The following is a 19,692-nucleotide window of genomic DNA, read 5'->3' as shown; positions in this document are numbered from 1 at the left end:
GAGTGTAATAATACATCATTTTTAACTTTATTTGTTCTGTTTAGAATGTTGTTGCCTGGACCAACCTGGGGGTTTTGTATCTGACAACTGGAAACATTGAGGTAATCTATTTCCCATCCTCAAGTATAATTTTCTTTCTGTTTTTTTTTAAGGGTGTATATGGGGAAGGGAGTGTCCCTTTCAAATGTCCCTTTCAAATTCAAAAAATATACGTCCTTCAAAAGAAATTAGATTGGTACTTGAGGAATGCAAATAAATACAAAATTTGGTTGCGGGGGGGGGATAAGGTTAAGTGAATTGTGAAATTCTGATGCATTAGCAAAGTTGTTTTCCAACAACTGGAATGAAAATTTACTGGAAGGACAGAGAAGCAGTTCGTCAAACCAGGGCATGCCAGATTTGGCCAAGAACTTTTAGTTGTAGGTCACAGATGGAGCTCCCAGTGTTTGAGTACCCATAGATAGCTACTTTCTGCTCATCAGAAGATGTATGATTTACTGTAACACTCTGATCTTCAGAGTTTCTCTGGAGAAAAATGAGAATACATACTAAGTGAAGCCTGGACCTCTCATGCAGTTAAAGTACATCCTGTCCTATTTGCTTGTTGGAATTACAGAAATTCTGTTTGATTGGAGATGCAATGGTCAGAATTATTTTTAAGAAAAATAATTAGATAGTACAGTCTGCTTACTGCTTAGACAGCTAATACAAATACTTGGTTCACCTTGTGCCAAATTGAGGGAGGAACTCTTAGGCATGTGTAGGCCATAGGGAGATGACTTGTGGGTGATAATCAATTTTATCCTTTCGAAAATACATTTGTGTTATATAAAAGCAAATTTTCAAAACTGGATCCTCCAAGAGTCAGATTTTTAAATTGTTCCAAGGGTTGGTTTAAGTTCCTGAATTCTCTAGCTGGGAAGGAAGTATATCTAGAAGGGAGGAAAATGTTGATATTGTGAAGTTTTCTAATTTCTTTAAGACTAAACTGGTTTATTTCTCTGGACAATACGTTGTTCTGTGTGGTACAGAAGATATTTTTAGTAGTCACCTAATTTGGTCCATTAAATTTCTTCTAATACTACTACATGTTAATACCTGTGTGTACTCAGAATTGCTCTATTACCAGGCAAGGCAATTCAACAGCAGTGTTATCTTTGGTTCTACAGCAAGCTCATGAAGCCTTCAAGATAGCCCAGTCTCTGGAACCTTCTTACCTGTTGTGTTGGATTGGACAGGTATGGTGAAAAATCATAAAACTGCACACAAAAACTGATTGTCAAAGAACTTAAAATTCAGCCTAATAACTGGCACTTAGTCATGCTCCTAAAAATTGTTTTAAGTAACAGGAGCTTCTACTTCCTTTGTTTCCATAATGGTAATACCATGGAAGCTACTGTGTTCATCAGACACAATCATATAATGTTTTTCTGGCTGATATTGTGTGTTCTCTAACGTACTGTTAACAAAACAATCACTGTGCTTTAATGTTTTTTGTAGACAACTGTCAACAAAGCACTGTCTTTATAAGGCGACAGTTACTTCAGTTTCAGCTATACCACTGCTTCATTATGTGGCACCACCCAATTCTCATCTCAGTCCCCCTTTCTAATGCCACTGTCAGAATAAGCAAGTTTCTAATGTACCTGGGACAAAGCACTTGTCATTTTCTGGGAAGTCCCTACCTCCCCTGCCACCGAGAGTGGATATTTGATGATATCCTTCTGATATCTAGGCTGTGAATAGTTGAGATATTTGTGACTCCTATGATCATTATAGGTGAATTTCATAATCCCATGCTGCTGTCTTGCTCATGATATCTAATTGAAAACTGGATTCCAGGAAAGAACTAGAACCACCACATGCTGAAATTTAGCTCCTGTAAGATGTTGCTATAAATTGTTCTAATACACACAAGTCTTTGTCCTGAAGAATATAGAGTAGCAGCTGAAGAGTTTAAATTACTTATACAGTGGAGAGCGCTTGTCATCCTCATGCGTTCATTTTGGTTTTAAAACCAATCTTGCTTGGAGACTAGGTGAAGAAAGCGTCTTCATGTTGAATGCTTAAGATATGCCTGACATATGTGTTAAGGTCTTTGTCAATGTCAGAATTTTTAAAGTACACGACCATAGCAACTCTTGCTTCTCCCTAGGCTCTTATTGCAGAGTCCGTAGGCAGCTATGATACCATGGATCTCTTCAGGCACACGACTGAACTCAGTATGCATGTAAGTGTAACAGTGGTGCTACTCTGAAGATTTTGTATGTCCAGTCTCTCTACTTAGGGTGATTAATTTTCTTAAGTAGGTATGTCTTGAATAGCGAAACTGCTACAGTCTTGTTTCAGATTAGGTTGTCTGGCTTCCATGTTGTTGTTGTTGTCTTACGCTCCTATTGTATAGCAGGCAGTTTATCCAATATACTTTATATCATTTATATAAATAATTTTATAGTTTATCAAATATATTTATACTTTATAAAATGTTTTATATAGTATATACAAACCCTTGGGACTTTATATGAGTCCCAAGGGTTCAAGAAATCAGCTCTGTAAGTCATGAAGAAACATTCTCTCTGTTCCACAGAACTGGACACAGATCAAAGGCATGAAATATTTCTGGAGAGAGCAAAGATATTGCCAGGGCCCTGAGTTCTAAAAAAGTGGAGGACTTACTCTTTCATAGCTTTTTTTTTTTTTTTTTGCCTTTTGTCCCTACAGTAATGCAGCACATTATATGAAAATGTAAGAATTTGCTTTGCTCAGAGGGCAAGTTAGAAATATGTGTGGAGTAATTCAGTTTGGTATATTCTTCTGCTTAACACTGAAGCAGATTTTTAGCCAAAACTCTGCCCTAAAACATAGAATTATTGTTATAATCTGTAATTACTTACTGTATCTTGAGTAGATTTAATGATTCCTATTTTGGGGGGTGTCTGTTTGTTTCTCAAGACTGAGGGAGCAAAAGGCTATGCCCACTGGGTGTGTTCAACGCTGCAGGATGAAACCAACAGAAACACTGACTTGTATCTGTACAACATTGTTCAAATGAATGCTATACCAGCTGCCCAAGTGGTCTTGAGCAAATACACAGGTAGGTAATTTAAATACCCCTCTAACCTGTCATGCCTAACAGATGCCTTCAGAATGAACAGATACACCTGTACTAGTTATGGACAAGAGAGGTCTGGGCAAGGTGAGGACAGGCTTTTTAGCTGTAAAGTAACTGAAACAGAGTAAGCAGACTACTGACCAATTTTTATTACCACACAGCAATGATATGGATGTGGGTTCTGTCTGCCTACTCCTTCCAGCTGTTTCAAAGACCAGGGAAAATAGGGACCAGAGCCTTGTCATGTTTCTCATATGGCATTTGCTCTCAGACTCCCTTTGCATGTGTCTGTATGCACAAGTGAAGTGAAATGCCAGCTTCTCTGCCTCTCTGGTGTGATGCTTGGCAGAAGATTGTTCCTGTGTGCTGTGTAACTCCATATTATCAAGCATATGATTTTGAAAACCTTCAGGAGGTGGTGGACTCTGGTTTTGTGCACAGTTCCAAGCCAAATTAGTCACCCATTGAATATGTCTAACCTAGAAGGCAGATAGGGGAAATGCAGGTTTTCACTAGTCTGCAAGTATTCCTGTAAAAAAATAATTTGAGTAATCTGTTGCTGACTTTTGAGAGCTAGAAAATACATCTCAGTGTAAATGAGATGAATGTCAGACTGTATTTCTTTGTTCCTTGTTCTTAAGGGCACTCTGGAAAGCATTGCTTCCTAGTCTGGGAAGAAAAGTCACTAGTCTGAGATGAGTTGACAGCTGACAAATTTGTGCCTTAGCAATTAATTAAAAATGACAAAATTACTTATCTTGAAAGGGACCATAATGGATCATCTGGTCTTACCTCCCTGCTATAGCAAAGCTATGCTACAGCACATTGTGCAGAATTGTTTCAGAGTATTAAAAATTAAACATAAGATTCTGCTATTATTTTACTGGAGTCAATGTAAGATGAATACTTTCCCATTTCATTACAAAAAAAAAAATCATCTGCCTCCTGAAAAAAATTATTGAGTGCATTATGCATTAATGTTACATCATAATATTTTAAACATTTTTGAGCCAATCTGATGTCATGTTTAGGGTCATCTGTCTCTTCTGTATTTGCCTGCAAGCCTATCAAAATTATTCTAGTGAGCAACTGACAGAAGCATTTGGCAAAGTGTTCAGTGCATGTACTGTAGCTTCAATGTAGCAATGTTTTTGTAATGCTTTTTCACAGCTTACTGATCTTGTTTTCTTACATTGTCAATTCTGATTTTCTAGAAAGAAATCCAGATGATGCTTCTGCTTTCACAATGTTTGGGTTTTTGAATGAGTGTATGCATCTAAAACAGCAGGCAGCCTATGCCTATGAGAGGTAAACTGCACAGCCTTGGAAAGCTTAGAAAAGGTCCTTGACATCTTTTCCATGCACCAGTTGAAAAACTTAAGGGTTTTTGTTTTCCTTAGATAAACTTTACTTTTTCACTTCAACAGTACATTTCAACTAAGTAGGGGTGGGTGTGCAGATGTTCCTATACCAAATTTGGAAAGGCTGAGCACAGACCTGGAAAAGTAAAGATGTCCTAAGACTTGCATGTCTTACCAGGTCACTGGGCAGGATTTAAATTAAATTGAAGAAGGCAAGCTTGGTTTTAGCTTTATTCTCTGTCCCACTCTAATTAATGGAGGTGGTTGGCCTTTGGGTTTATTTTGGGGTTTTTAGTGGCAAATGAAACAGTGTTTGGTAAACATGTTGATGCATTAATAGTAAATAGGCTCTGTTTATGTTTAATTAGCATAGAAAAGCTTTTGCATAAAATAGTTGTCTGTTTTGGTCTGAGGACTGTTTTCAAAATATACATCTTGTAGTCATATGATAAGTAACATTCATCATGGTTAATTTTAGGGCAGCTTCACTGTTGAAAAATTCAGAGGATACTGAGAAATACAATACAGCAATGCAAAACTATGGCAGGTCACTGTGGTAAGTTTCTGTTGACTTTCTGAGCCCCTAACTTCAGCTTTGGAGATAAGGAATGCAGTGATAAAAAATACAGTGAGGCTTAAGGTGAAAGGTGGTTGCTAAAAATAATCTATTAAACATTATTACTAGCTGTAGACAGGTTTGACTAAACTTTGTATTTTCTCCAGAAATGGGTAGTGTAATAAAAAAAAATCAATTGCATATTGTATGTCTTCACAAACTAACATATCCTTTTATCCTTTGCTTGTTACTAACATGACCTTATGTAGCTATTACAGTATCTCCACAATAAATTGTGGGGTTTTTTTGATTTTTGTTTTTCAGTCTTGACCCTTAAGCTATGTATTAGGCTTTGTCTGAATAAAATTGCTTCTTCAAAGTTTGTTCAAAATTCTTTCTGCCTACCCTTTGAATTTGTATTGACTTTCACAACCTGAAGTATGTGAGTGGAGTGTTGTGTACATGTGTGTGGTCTTCTGCTGATTTGCCCTTCTGCTGTAGTCCTACTCACAATTCTAAGTTCCCTTCATGATGCCCTTCTGGTTCTGAGGGAATGCAGGACGCAAATATGTACTCTTTCAAATTGCTCTTTGATATGAGATAGCTCAAGGTCTACTAATTAAACATTTGTTAGCTCTCTAGGGAAACCTCATATATTCTGTACATGACATTGAAACTTCTAACCTGTGACAAAGTGATAATTCATTAACTTCAAGGAAGATTTTAGAAGCAACTCTTTAGATTCCTTAAGCTTCACATCCAAGCTGTATGTGTGTTATTTCATGTGTGAACTTACACAAGACGAATCTCTAGTAACTGATGAGAAGTTCTAATAAACACAGTCCTGTATTATTCTTTCCATAGTGGTCTTAGAACAAGAATGCTGTGGTCTCTCTGTATGCATTTTCCTCTGTGTGTGCATGATTTACTTTTTTGCAAAAAAAAAAGCTTTATTTGCTTTTTTCGTGTTTCTCCTTTGCTGTTTTCTCCCCCTGCACTAACCATTAAGTCATTTGCCTTACATACAGCTGTCATGCAGATGTGGAGGACTTTTTCCTATCAATTGTTCTTCATACAACAGATAGATGGAGAGAGTAACTGCTGTAACAGGGAGAGGGTGGGGAGTACTGCACATTCTTGTCCTAATATTCTTCTTTCCTAAGAAGCTTCTTAAAACTGCTATGGCATAGAGGACACTGGTCCTCAAGGGCAGTTTGTCTAAATCTTAGCAGCTGTTTCTGCATCCTTCGTACTAGTGACTGGTTTGTTTTTTTTTTGACACAGTGCTCTTGGGCTGTGTGATAAGGCCATTGAAGTTTACACGTCAATACCCCTAACTGAGTTTGATGGCATTGTGGGGCTAGCATTAGCTTACTTCAAGAAAGGACTCTTAGAAGAAAGTATCAAAGGTAAAATTCAGAGCATTATGGAACATTTATCTTGAGTTTATACTTAAATTTGTATGTCTTACTAACCTAGCTGGCACTCAGTATTTTGCTCTTTCAGTCCTAATACATATAAACACCACAACCATTTTAATACTTTGAGTACTATGTGCAGTTTTGGGCACCACAATAAAAAAAAGGCATTAAGCTGTTAGAGAGCATCCAGTAGAGGGCTATGAAGGTGCTGAAGGGTCTGGAGGGGAAGCCTGATGAGGAGCTGCTGATTTGTTTGGCCTGCAGGAGACTGAGAGGAGACCTCATTATGGTCTTCATCCTCACAAGGAAGTGAAGGGGCAAGTACTGATCTCTTAACTCTCATGACCATTGACAGGACTCTAGGAAATGGCCTGAACTTGAGTCAGGGGAGGTTTAGGTTGAATATCAGGAAAAGATTTTTCACACAGAGGGTGGTTGAATACTGCAAGAGGCTCCCCAGGGAACTCATGACAGCACCAATGTTGTCTTCAGTTCAAGAAGCTTTTGATCTCAGGCACAAGATGTGATTCTTCAAGTGTCCTGCACAGCTGTACTTAATGATGCTGGTGGGTCTCTTCCAACTCAGCCTATTCTATAATTCTGTGAAAATCATTAGGCTATTAGTAGGGTGCTAGTATCATTCAAATGTAGTAAGGAAAAATACATTCCTTCAAGTGTTTGATTCTTGTCCATTAAGCTGTTTTTCTCTGAGCCTCCCTTGTTCTCAAATAAAATTATTTTCCTGGAAGAATCCGTTGCAGCCTAGAGAAGACTGAGAGGTGATATCATCAATATAAATGTCTCAAAAGCAGGTGTCAAGAGGATGGTGCTAGCCAATTTGAAGTGGTGTCCATTAACAGGGCAGGGCATAATGGACATCATCTGAAATACAAGAAGTTCCACCTCAATATGAGGAAGAACTTTTTTACATTGAGGATGACTCTGGAATAGGCTACACAATGAGGTTGTGGAGTTTCTCCCCTCTGGAGACATTCAAAACCTACCTGCGAAGGTCCTGTGTCACCTTCTGTAGGTGGCTCTGTCATGGCAGAGGGGTTGATCTCCAGAGGTCCTCTCTCACCCTAAAAATTCTATGATTCTGTCATAGGAGATTAATGTATTGTTCAAAGCACTTAAACTTTAGTGGTAAATGTAAGTGTACTACAAGTCATGTTCTGCACTTCTGAGATGTGCAATGTCATAATAAGATATATGCAATGATCAGTGTAGAAGTGTAAGCACTCACAAAGGAACAGTCAGCTCAGTGTTTTAAATTATTTTATATTTTATTTGGAATGAGTATGCCCATCTGAACTACTGTTTCATAAATGAACTATCACAGGGAAGTATTTATACCATGTTCTTGCAGGCTTTTTCTGAATATTCCAGTGCTGCTTTTCATTTCTGTTTCTACTTGCTACGTGTTAAACAACTCCCAGGCTCTAAACAGTAAATCTGTTTTTTTCCGAACATAGTTACCTCCAAAATCTTAGTCAATTTTTTTTGGTCTTCTGCTTATGATTTGAGATGGGAAAATACAGTGAACCTGAACTGTCTCTCTTTTCTAATATCATGCTATCCTAAAGGCTTTACAAAAGTTATGTTTTTCCTTCTGCCTCAATTCTGAGTTTTGAATTTTTACCAGCCTATGAAAAAGCCTTGTCTGTTGCTGAGTCTGAAAAAGATAAAGCACATGTCCTGACTGCCTTGGCAATAATAGAATATAAGCTGAACAAAGTGGATGCTGCAAAGACACTGCTGTTTAAATGGTGAGTGGAGAGAATAATCAGAATGTGATAATGTATTGTTGAGTCCTCAAATTTCCTTTTTGTGGGAATTCAGGTGGATATTTTCTTTCTGTATTGTAGCATAACAATGGAAATGGATCCAATGTACTTATTTGTGTGATATGTCGGTTTTTGTTTTATGATCTGTCTTTCACATTCTAAAAGCACTATTGAATGGAAGGGCTGAGCAGTTTGGATGGCCAACATCCAGTGGTAGTTTTGAAAACTTTATCTTTTAAGATAATGTTACTTTGTAGCTGTCTTAAGCACTAGGCAATACTTATGCTCTTTAGCTGTAAGAACTCTGAAAAACCAATGAAAATAATTTCAGTTTAAATAGTCAGAAATCTCCAAAATTATTGTGTTCCCACTAACGTAGTCCAGGACAATCCTGCAGCTTTCCCATGAAAAGAAACAGATTTCTATCAGTTGTGCAATGAAGCGGTGAATGCCTGATCTGTGGAGGCTGATAGCCTGTGCATCATTGTTAGCCTCCTAGTAAGGCTTACCATCTCACCTCTCAGGGGCCACCCTCTGCCAGTAGAGAGCTCTAGTAGTGGCAGTGCAGCACCCATCTTAACAGCAGACTCCTGAAGTTACTAAAATAGTATTAGGTAGTGGACCTTCACATCCTAAATCCCATGTAATTAATGATTAGTTGGCTAGGAAACTGGTATTTCCTACATCTTATATAAATCACTGCGGACTTCTGTTTTGGTTATAAACATGAACAACAAAAGTTTCTAAAGACCTTTTTTCTGTTTAAGAAAAAGGCTAGTGAATGACTTAGGAAAGAAACATCGCAGTGACTATGTCTGGATTTGAATTGGAAACACAGTGCTGCAAATGTACATGATGGATTATACTGATAGGAAAAAAATTATGCATTCTGGTCCAAGAGCCAGATGTCTCTCTTGACTGGAATTTGTGCTAGATGACTTAAAGTGCCTGAGTACGACCTTGAAAATGAAGCCACCTTTTCCATTTCCCATAACCAGCTTAACACAGATATTTTTAACAGTGAGTATGTGTGGATAACTAGTATGATAGAACACCATTTCCTACTTGTCAAAGGGTCCTTTTGCTGTCTGTTCAAGTTTGATTAACAGCTTTTGTTTTTTGCTTGCTAGGGACTGAGAACAGAACATAGAATCAGAAGATTACATTCTTGTCTTTTTTTGAAGGCAAGAGCAGTCATTTAAGATCACTAAGATCAGGTGCCTCTAGTTACCTGGATTTCAAGGATATAGATCTAGCCTGATCCAGGATCCCACAGTGGGAGTGTTAATTCTCTATACTTTTCATGATGCATAGGAGCAAGAGGACTCAAAAGTAACAAGAACTCTCATGTTAACAATAAGTGTAGTTTGTGCACTGAAATAGTTGTCTCTTTCTCTCTCTCTGATTCAACAGCTCATTAAAAGAACCTAGTATGGAAAGTCTGAAGGCTTTGTGCACATTGGGATTGGTAAAGCAGGATGCAACACTTGCTACAGCAGCCCTTAAAGAATTACTGAAGCATGAAAAAGGGGATGAGGGGATATATGAAAGGTGTCTTATTGCATCTGCTGTTTATGCATTACAAGGTAGAAATGTGGCAATCCAGAGGGAAGTCTCCAAAGCAATACACAGGTATATAGTTTGTCTTGCTTTAAATCACCTTGTAAATATATTGCTTTGATTACATTGAAAAGTAAGCAAACCTGTTTATTTGAATCATTATTCTAAAACAAAATAAAAATTTAAATTTAAAAATTCATTTTCAAAGGCAAAACCCTCACATAAGGTTGTACCTTTAGCTGATAAGTTTCCTTATTTATGTAATTAAATATCAAAAGTTTCTTAGCTTGTTCAGTGTTTTCTGATTTTGCTTGGGTGGCATTTTTAAAATATATGTTAGTTTGCTGTTCTGTGAAAGCACTTTTCATCCTGTGTAGTATAGCCTTCAGCCTAGAAAAGTCCCTTGAGTTTTCATTTAATATTTAACAACCTTTGAAGCTGTTTGTTCCATTAGCTAAGTATCTGTGTTTAAATTTGATTTGATTAGCCTTAGCATTCTGAGCCTTTCCAGAAGGCACTCATAGTCTCTCTGAGTGTTTTTGGAAACAATTTTCATGCAACTAGTTTTTTCTAACTACAGTAAAATTCCTTGTTCTATGAAGAAAAGACTTGCAGGCTAAAGTTTGTTTCCTTCCCATGAATATTGATATGCATGCTGTACATTTTATTTCTTTAGCTAGCAGTAAAATTTCAATATTTTGTTGCCTGTTTTTTACCCATGTATATCTTTTACTACATTGCATTGTTTTCTTAATAGAAAAAGGTCTGTTTGGTATTTATAAGAACTGCCTACTGAGTCCTGGAAGACCAGGTGCATATCTAAACCAGAAAGTCTAATACCCTTTTCTTTCCCTAGTTACCCTGATAATGCTGCCCTTTGGTCTCTTCTGTCTCGACTAGTTCCACTGTATGCATCAAAAAAAACAAAAGTAAGTGTATTGCCAAAAGTAAGTGTAATACGTGTGTGCTGTTTACATTCCAAGTAGTCTGTGTTTTTTCTTAACTGAAGAAACCCCACCCTTCAGTGTGTAGGCTCTCTCCAGTTAATATGAAAAGATAAAGCTTACGTAGAGAGCACTGCACAGCCACATACTGAATTTATATACCATTATTTGCATCTTCCATGAGAAATGGTTCTTGAAATAAACTTAGAGGAAAGATCTGCTAGGATTATGCCAACAATAAAAGGTTATACTATGTATAATTTCTTTCGTTTAGTTTTATAGAGATATGTTTATGTAAGTAAATATCTATTAACATTTACCTGTGTTTAATTTGGTTAAGGTAGTCGTCTTCAGTTTTCACATTAGTCAGTATTTACTTGCCACTTTTCTGCTTATTATTAGCTTACCTCCAAATAAATACTCCTTATCTTAATTTGTGCTAATTATATAAACAGAAATAGCACCTGAAAACAAACCCTTTTCAATATAGAGCTGAAACTGGAAAATAGTCATATGGATAAACTCTAGTCTGGAGTGTCTCTTGCTGATTTTTTATAAAAAGATCATGCTGTAAGCAAGGACATCGGCTTGTTGAGAAAATTTTGTACTTGTGAATAACAAAGATAAAAATATTTTTGCATTATATTTTGGATAAATTAATTAGCCAATTAGTAAGGTAATAAATTTTATTTTTTTTTTTAATCTTGCAGGGAGGAGCTGTGGCAGGAAGTGTTGCGTATACACTTGATGTAAACCGTGGAAAGGTTTGCCTTTCTTAAAATGCAAATTTTTTAATTCCATAAACAGTTCTAAAATGAATTCTGTCTGATCACTTACAGTGTTAAGTAACTCTTATGTTCTGTTTTATAGGAAGTCCTACTGAATATTGCAGTTAATCAGTTGGTAGCAGGATGTCACATGTTAGAAGATAAGAAAAACAATCCTCTGAAAAATATTCAGAAGGCCATCCATGTCTGTCCAGGTTACTCTTGCTCTCAAACACAGTAGTGATTGTTTTTTATCCATCAGAAGCAAAAATTACTGGATTAAAGTAAAATCTACTTTTGTTGGATTTATTTGTTGTTTAGGGTTATCCATGTATCTTTTGGGGAAAATGCTTAGAGCAGAAATTGTCACTGTTGTTCCAGATTCAGTGGAATGGGAATTAAGCCAGACAATAAGAGAAATATAACTGGGGTTCATGGCTTGTTCTAAACTATGAGTAATTTCTTAATCTCTCAACAGGAAAAGACATAAGTATTATTTTGTATCCTAGACTAAATTAAAAAACATATGTTCCCTCAGTCTGCAACAGCAGATAGAAGAGAATTATTCATCTACCGTGAGATTTTAGATTAGAAAGTTTCTCTTAAAATGTGTGGATTATGAACTATAGAGAACTTTATGGTTGTCTCACTAAAGGGTCTTCTTCCTTTAGCATATGAAGTGCAAGCCTGGTAGAGTTTTCAATTACTAATTTGTACATGATAGTGAAATACTGAAACACTGCTTCTTCTAGAGTCATTTTGCTCTGATGCATAATACTGGCTTGCAAGTTAAAAATTTCAGTTACTTTCCTCCAGGAAGTATGAGTATATGACTGCTATTTAAAAGCAGCGTACTTTACATTTTACTTTGTTTGATCTTCAAGCTTTGTTTCATTTTGCTGGCAAAATTAATTATCTTAGGGATGAAAATGAAAATAAATAAAATCTTTAACTGAGCTCTTTCCAGTTCAGTACAGATTGCTCTTACAGTAATAGGTTTTCTTCACAGGACTATTTAAAGGTGAAGTTGACACAGGAATTAGCTGGCAGTGGAAGTAAGCACCTGTTGCTGTAACTTCCATGCTGGTGGGCAGAACAGACTGAGTTTGTATGAGAGAAAGCTGTGTATGGCATCTTCAGATTTTTGTTGCCACTCTGTTCTGTCACACCTCTTCAGTGATAGCCAAGATCAATCTGTGTAGTCAAAAATAAACGGGCAGCTTCAGGTTAGTACACTGAAGCTATCTGTGAAGAATACATTAGTTTGCTTTAGGAACAACACCTTCCTTTTATAATCTGATGGATTTTACTAATAATAAGCAACTAGTTATCACCTTCCTTGGTTTGAGCTCAATTACTTCTTTTACTGTTGGTATCTTATGTACAGTGTACGGTTCCATTGATGTGTGGTTTTTATGCTTTATGTGGTAAAGACCATTCTAAGTGAACTACTAGCATATTTAGAATGGGCATGAGTTCTCTTTGATGATTCTTTTCTAGAAAATCCTGCTGCTTGGGCAGTGCTAATGGCAGCCTGTCACGCTGAAAACACTGTTGTCTGTCTAAACAACACTGAACCAAAACGAACAGGTCTAGAGATGACACTGGTGTCTTCAGTTTCAGCCAAAAGTAAGCTATACAAGGTTCCTATTTTAAAAAAAAGCAAAGTAAAATTGAAATTATCTAACCTTCAATAGTCTTCTGAACTTGCAAACAGGATGAGGATTTCTCATTAGTGGTTTGAGCTGTAACTCTATGTTATACCAAAAAAATGTTAAATTCTAATATACAGGTAGATACTTAATGGCAGCTTGCTTTCCCCTCCAAGGCTTTAAATGTTTTTCTAAAATAATGTATCTGAACTCTGATGCCTACACCCATATAGGTTGTGGGTGTATCATGTTGCAGTAACAGTACTTACATGAAATTCTAAAGTAATTTTGAGTTCTGTAACTCTTCCAGTAGAGGCTCAATATTGTGCAATGTCCATAGTGTTTTGAAAACTGGAATTAGAATTCCATGTTTGATTGATCTCAAACCATTAATTCAAATAGTGTATGCTTATTTCCCCACATGCTTTTAATTTTGCTGTCTTTTAATGCTCCTACTAATGAAGAGAGCCATGTCACTTTAAAACTCATAGTACCAGATCTAGAGCCTGTGACCATGGTATGGTACTACAGCATAAACCCTTGTCTTAGTTTAAGTGTGTTGTCTGTCTTTACAGCTGGAGAAAGTAACCTTCCACGTAATTATGTCCGTACTCTTGAAGAGTGGTGTCTGTGTCAAGCTATTACCAGTCTAGAGGAGACTGGTAAACTATCAGAAGCTGAAGCTCTTTGTAACAAGGTATGATGGTATTGCACTGGCACATTGTGGTAGAATTGTATAGAAGCTATTAGTTTTGTACATTATACAGAAAGGTAATGTTTGAATTAGCAACTGTCTCTTCCATCAGAGCTACAAAATACAGTAGTTCACAAAATCACAGAATATTCTGAGTTGAAAGGGACTCACAAAGATCAAGTCCAGCTCTTAACTGAATGGCCTGTATGGCGGTCAAACCTTCAACTTTGGCAGTATTAGTATCATGCTCAATTGAACTGGTTGTTAATATATTCTCCCCTCCCCAGTACACTGTTTCCAACACCAAAATGTGTTAATTAGTTGAAACAAGTAGTTTGTGTCATGATAATGCTCAAGTCTGTTCTTCCTGCCTCGAATTAAGCAAAACATTGCCAAAACTCATGGCTGGCCGTCAAGGTAGGAGACATACGTGGGACTTTCACTTCGGGGTTGTGTTGGTACTTTGTTTCAGAGCCCCAAGTGGATGCTACAAGTTTAATAATTAAAAGACAGGTCTTGCGGCAGCACAGCTGAGGAAGGGAGCTGGGCTGTTAACAACATTCAAGAAGTTGTTCGTGAGCAGAAGACCTGGCGAAAGATAATCAAAAAAGCACACATTCATGATTTTCATTAAGGAAGATTACTAATCACATGCAAATGTGATCCTTGGTTTTGGTATATTTAACTAAAGTGGAAAAAACAGACAACGAACAAAAAATCCAAACCAGACAAGCAGATTGATTGAACATGCTGATTTTCAGGAGTAAGTACTTTCTGGCTTCTTTGTTTACTTGGTGAGGTGTTTTCATTTTCTGGCCAACGTGTGTACTGACCTGCCTTACATTAACAATGATGAGAGATTTCAAGACATACAGGATCTGTCCTTCTCCCAGTTTGGGTGTGCAGGAAGGTTGTGGTGGATTTTGCTTGTATTTTGTTGGGGTTTTTTGATTAAATAGCCTGGGGAGAGGACAGTCAGTGTCTGCAATTAGTGAAGCAAAAAGGATAGCATTCCCTACTACCACAAACTCTCAGTGATAGTTTTGGACCCCAGAATTCTCAGAAAGCAGTATATCTGGGAGTAATCAGTCAGAAACCACACACTTCAATTGTGAAGGATTCACAGGCAATATACTTGGTTAAAAAATGTGTGAAAAATACAAGTATTGTGTGTTAAAACAAATCTGCTTTGAATTATAGTTCTTGAAAATACTGTGATTTTAGCATGGAAAATAACATTTTCCATGCTAAAATCACAGTATCATATTGAAATCATAGTGAAGTTTGCAGAAGCTTCACATGCTTCACCTGAGCAGAGTAAAGCAACAGATAGCTAATTTTCTGTCTTTGCTTTTTTGTGTTTGTTCAGAGAAATACTCTCTGGATACCTGCTCTTACTGATTAGGAAGTGTTTAGTAAAGTGCTTCTGTTCCAGTGAAAATAAAGTGCCTTATCTGGGAGAACTGAAATTGCTGCAAACATAATCAAGCTCCCTTTTAGTCCCAAGACAGGTTTTTGCCTCTATTAATAGGCCAAAAACATAAAATATTTGTCAAACCAAGTGAGAGCTGTCTTTCAGAAACCTGTAAGAGCAGGAGATGTAAAAAATTGAGCTTAGACTTCAAATGTATTTTGGGGACAGAAGAGAATGTTACCTGTTTTTATGGGTCAGTCCCTGGAATACTCCTTTGTGCAGAGGAGGAGAAAAATGCTATGTTTCAGGCATCCTGAGAATGTTTTCAATATTGTTTTCTATAAAGAACAGGATGGAAAATCTAAGTATCCTTGATATTGGGGAATGATAATTCTGACTGTTTTGATTTTAGGGTTTAAAAAGCTGCCCTGAGCACCCAACTCTGTTTTTGCTTTTGAGACAAGTTCAGTGTAAGCAGCTGTTGCAGTCTCACAAAGAACTTCCAGACAACATCCTGGAGGAACTTCGCAAGACAGTCATGTCCACTTCATCCTCAGCTGCAGCCTGGCAAGTAAGTGTGAATCTTTTCCTTGACTGGGTGCCACTCTCACACCTGCTGTAAGAGGGTGAGCATTTGTTTTACTGCTTGATTTTACTTATCTGCTGACAGTCAGTGACAGAAAAAACAGCTAAAATTCTATTTGTTCCAAACTTGAAACATCATATTATCTTTTATAAAAATTAAAATATTAGGGACTAATATTATATTAAAGACTAATATCTATATATTATTACTATATAAGTAAGACCAAGCAAGCTTGAGATAAAGGCCTGGAATCCCTGTCTTCAGGGATCTGTGATTTGACATGTGAGCAGAAACCAATGAAATGCTTCATAATCCATAAGAATGTGGACAGTCCTAATGTAGTAATACATAATTTCTTATTTAGGCTCTGAAAACCTGAAAAAGTCTCGTTTTCTATAATGTCCTGACTTCAGGTGTCACTGTTCTTTTCAGTAAGTTGATTCTACAGAGTACCACTCCCAGTAACATTGTTCACTAGTTCCCTTCCTGTGGCATGGTGTGTGATCATTTTTAGTTGACACGAAACTGCTGAAGCTCATTTCATATGCTGCTTCTCTGAGTCAATCTCACACATTCCAAGAGATCCTTTTGGTGATGCAGCACCAAATATGTTTATTTTTCTAACAGCTGCTTTTTAGTTTAGTTATTTTCTTACCAATGTAAGTAGCATATTGTGTAGAAAAATTATGTGAACTTTTGGAGTCCTCTTTGTAGCTGAAGGATTTATGATGCTCTTCTTCCTGTTGATAAAATAAAACCCTACTTGTGGTAAGATTCAGTGAAGTTGATTTCACTCTTAGAAGATCAGTGCAAGGCTGCTGTACAGATCATGATCTCACTTCTTAGAAGGCTGCAGATCCTTTTCTCGTCAGAAACACCAGGAGCATTATTTCTGGGAGGGTGCTTTTTTGATGCATTTTTCTGTGATTTCTGAGACTTTGTCTTTCTGAGTATAGAACTCATTCAGGTTGAACTTGCAAAATAAGGGGGCACACAAGAAATGATTGTGTTCTCTATTTTAATAACATTTTAAAAATTAAACTACAGTTTGTATTCATTCTTCAAGCATCCCTTCCATAGCCATCTTGCTTACAAGCAGGGACAATAAATGAAATGAGTGTATGTGATGTGGAGAGTGGAAGGGGATGGTTTGTTTTGGTCTTCCTAATCTAGGCCACAGATAAGATACTTGTGAGGAAGATCATTTTAGTCTTTAATTAAAGGAAGTATTTCTCAGGGCTTAGATAGCATTATGAAAAACTTGGCTGCTACATATGCACCTAGTGGATGAATTTATGCTTTTGTATTTTCTGTCTCTAGACTTCCTATGAATTTGATTTATCTGATGTGATGCCTTACAGTTGTACTACATTAGAGGGGCCATTAACTTTTCTTTCTGGTTAAGCTTTTGGCTTTTGTCTAAATTCTTATGTGTTATTTAAGAGTACTGCTGAACTGCTATTCTGATGGCTATTCTACTTTTTGTACTGTGACTTGTCAGGAAAATAGAGAAAAGCAGATCTGGCAAAGCTGCCTTTGCATGAGGGTTCTCTTCTTTACTTCTTGAGTGCTAGACATCCTCAGCTGCAAAGAGCTAAGACTGAGGAAGTTTCTTTTCCTGCACATGAATAACAGTTCTACTCTAAAAAGCAGGCCTGCCCCTTGATGTCTAGAATGCTAATTAGTGCTTTCCAGTGTGTTTCTCTTTGTAAATGGAAGTAACTTCTATGTACCAAAAAGGGTTAATAATTTTTGTCCCCTCTAACACCAGGCAGTCTTTAGCTAGGAAAAGTCTAGAAGCTTTTGCTCAAAATCAAGGGGATTGCTTTGTTTATTTGATGATCCAGCAAAGGATATTTCTAAATATGGCTTGCACATCTTCATGCATACCATGTACATGTCAAGGATTTGCAAATATGACTGCATCTGCTTCAAAAAATGTGTGATGACTACAGAATTATAGATAAGCCAGAATCCTTTTCCTTCTCTTCTTAAGGAAATCCAGGACATTTTGTGCTGGCAGAGCAGGCAGCAGCTGAGATAACCTATCAAAAAAAGTCCATGAGTGAGCTAGGGGATTCTCAAAATAAGTTATTGTAGTGAGGTGTACTGGCAGCTCTGCAGCAGACTGCAGGGCGATGTACAGTATGTTTTTGGAATGAGGACTGGGTGCATGGTTTTAGCTAATACTATGCTATGATACTCTCATAAATTAGACTGACATAACCTAATGGATGTGTGTTTTGGTAGCTCTGCAACTGATTTTGTTGGACGTTTATTTTCAGTGGCTGGCGAAAATATATCAGTCTCAGAGAATGATGACTGGAGCAGAGATGTGCTACAGAAAGAGTCTGCAGTTGGCATCACAGCAGGGCAGCTGGAACGGGAAGTTATCCAGTCTGCTCAGGCTAGCTATGCTCGCACTGGAAGTCTGCATGGTAGGATAACCAATATAACGTTACTGCATGACTTAACGGAAGTTGGTGTGACACAAAGCTGCTGTAGTCATTAAATGAAGCCCCTGTTGAAATGCCTTTACATTTTATGTAAATGACATAAATGACAGCTAGAGAATAAAATGAGACTTCAAGGGCCAGTGGAGTATTCTTAGAATGTGTCTTTGTAAGAGAGGTTCCAGTGTAATAGTCACATAGAACCACTTGCTCAGTAAGGCTTGTCTATAACAGTTTTAATTTGATCATCCAAATTGACAGACCTTTCAAATGTCCTCTTGTAGAGACAACTGCCTTAACAGACATTTTTTTTCTTCAGTGGTGCCTGGAGAAGTCAGTTAGTCATATTTCAAGTATTTTTTTGTTGTATGGTCATTTCCATATATGATGCCTTGCACTGAAGTCTAAGGAAATTATATCTTATGGAATAAAGTACTCTATTCCTTGCACTAGTGGACAAGGTGAACATACCTCAGGGTCTTGACAAGTCTTTATCCTCTTCAAGTAGGGTCACCCTAGAAACTTGAAGTGCACTACCGGAATTTAAAGTCTACTGTAAAATATAGATACTGCTGTGATACTGGCTAATGCTTTTTCACATTTTAATGAATGACCCAGCTGTAATCAAAATCAAGCAAAGCATCCCCCTATATCCTGAGATCTTGTGTGAGAAAGGACAGTCAGATGTACTGAGGATAAAGCTGCAAAACTGTTCTCTTTTTTGGAAAAGAGGACAGGGTTGTCCTCAGTTTTTCTCTCAAGTCCATTGCTTCCTAAGTCAGGACTTGTCAAGTGGCAGTATTTTTCCTGCTGTTATTCTGTCAGTTTTTAGTGGTCGGCTTTGTTTCTTATTGCTCCTAAGTGCTTTCAGAGGTCTCAACATACCATCTAATTTGATTAATACTATTTCTTCAAGGGCTGGCCTGAATTGCCTAAGAATAAAAAAAGACTTTGTTTAAAAATGTGATTAGTATGAATTTGATTATCTCATCTCAACTCTTTAAGTGATCAGAGGAGCTGATAAGTGATTTTTTTTGGCATTTCTGCACTGGTTTAATGAAGTAAATGCCTGGTGTAAAACTTGTGCAGGTACAAGAAAGCTCTGTGTTTTAAAATTGCTTGTCCCCCAGTTATCTTCCAAGTAAAAATTTAATCACCCTTTAAAGTACAGTAATTTGAATGCTGTCAAGACACAAGGAGGATAATAAGGTTTTTCTAAACACCGATTTTCTTTCTTTGCTTTGCTCATATTCTTAAGATACATGGGTTTGCTCAATAGTTGCACTGTTAGGTGGTTAGAGTCTAGGAGTTGGTTTCAACTTCTGGTAAAAAATCATGTCATTTCTGGGGATAAAGTCTACATTCTAGAATAGTTTTATATGTGG

At 37.1% G+C, this 19,692-nt stretch overlaps 1 protein-coding gene across 14 annotated transcripts in view; it reads left to right on the top strand.

Moving 5' to 3' along the window:
• Positions 1-19,692, top strand: part of TTC37 (tetratricopeptide repeat domain 37) — a 45,926-nt gene that overhangs the window by 22,381 nt on the left and 3,853 nt on the right. For 9 of the 14 annotated variants that reach the window (XR_004500443.1, XR_004500444.1, XR_004500445.1 and 6 more), the window contains 16 exons: positions 45-101; positions 1,170-1,238; positions 2,156-2,230; positions 2,953-3,094; positions 4,327-4,420; positions 4,952-5,029; positions 6,314-6,438; positions 8,096-8,219; positions 9,651-9,869; positions 10,654-10,726; positions 11,452-11,505; positions 11,612-11,723; positions 13,009-13,137; positions 13,736-13,857; positions 15,681-15,839; positions 18,140-18,292. Coding sequence is in view for 3 of the 14 variants with exons in the window: in XM_033520399.1 (XP_033376290.1) it covers positions 45-101; positions 1,170-1,238; positions 2,156-2,230; positions 2,953-3,094; positions 4,327-4,420; positions 4,952-5,029; positions 6,314-6,438; positions 8,096-8,219; positions 9,651-9,869; positions 10,654-10,726; positions 11,452-11,505; positions 11,612-11,723; positions 13,009-13,137; positions 13,736-13,857; positions 15,681-15,839; positions 18,140-18,292 (1,785 nt within the window). In the remaining 11 variants the exon portion in view is untranslated. Of the gene's footprint in view, positions 1-44; positions 102-1,169; positions 1,239-2,155; positions 2,231-2,952; positions 3,095-4,326; positions 4,421-4,951; positions 5,030-6,313; positions 6,439-8,095; positions 8,220-9,650; positions 9,870-10,653; positions 10,727-11,451; positions 11,506-11,611; positions 11,724-13,008; positions 13,138-13,735; positions 13,858-14,326; positions 14,618-15,680; positions 15,840-16,218; positions 16,465-18,139; positions 18,293-19,692 lie in introns of those variants that run through there. The other 5 variants (XR_004500451.1, XR_004500450.1, XM_033520401.1 and 2 more) reach the window with 5 other exon arrangements.

Source organism: Parus major, chromosome Z, assembly GCF_001522545.3.
Source record: "Parus major isolate Abel chromosome Z, Parus_major1.1, whole genome shotgun sequence".
In the NCBI taxonomy this organism is placed as follows: Eukaryota; Metazoa; Chordata; class Aves; order Passeriformes; family Paridae; genus Parus; species Parus major.
The sequence above is the reverse complement of the archived record's forward strand: the minus strand, read 5'-3'. Positions and strand labels throughout refer to the sequence as shown.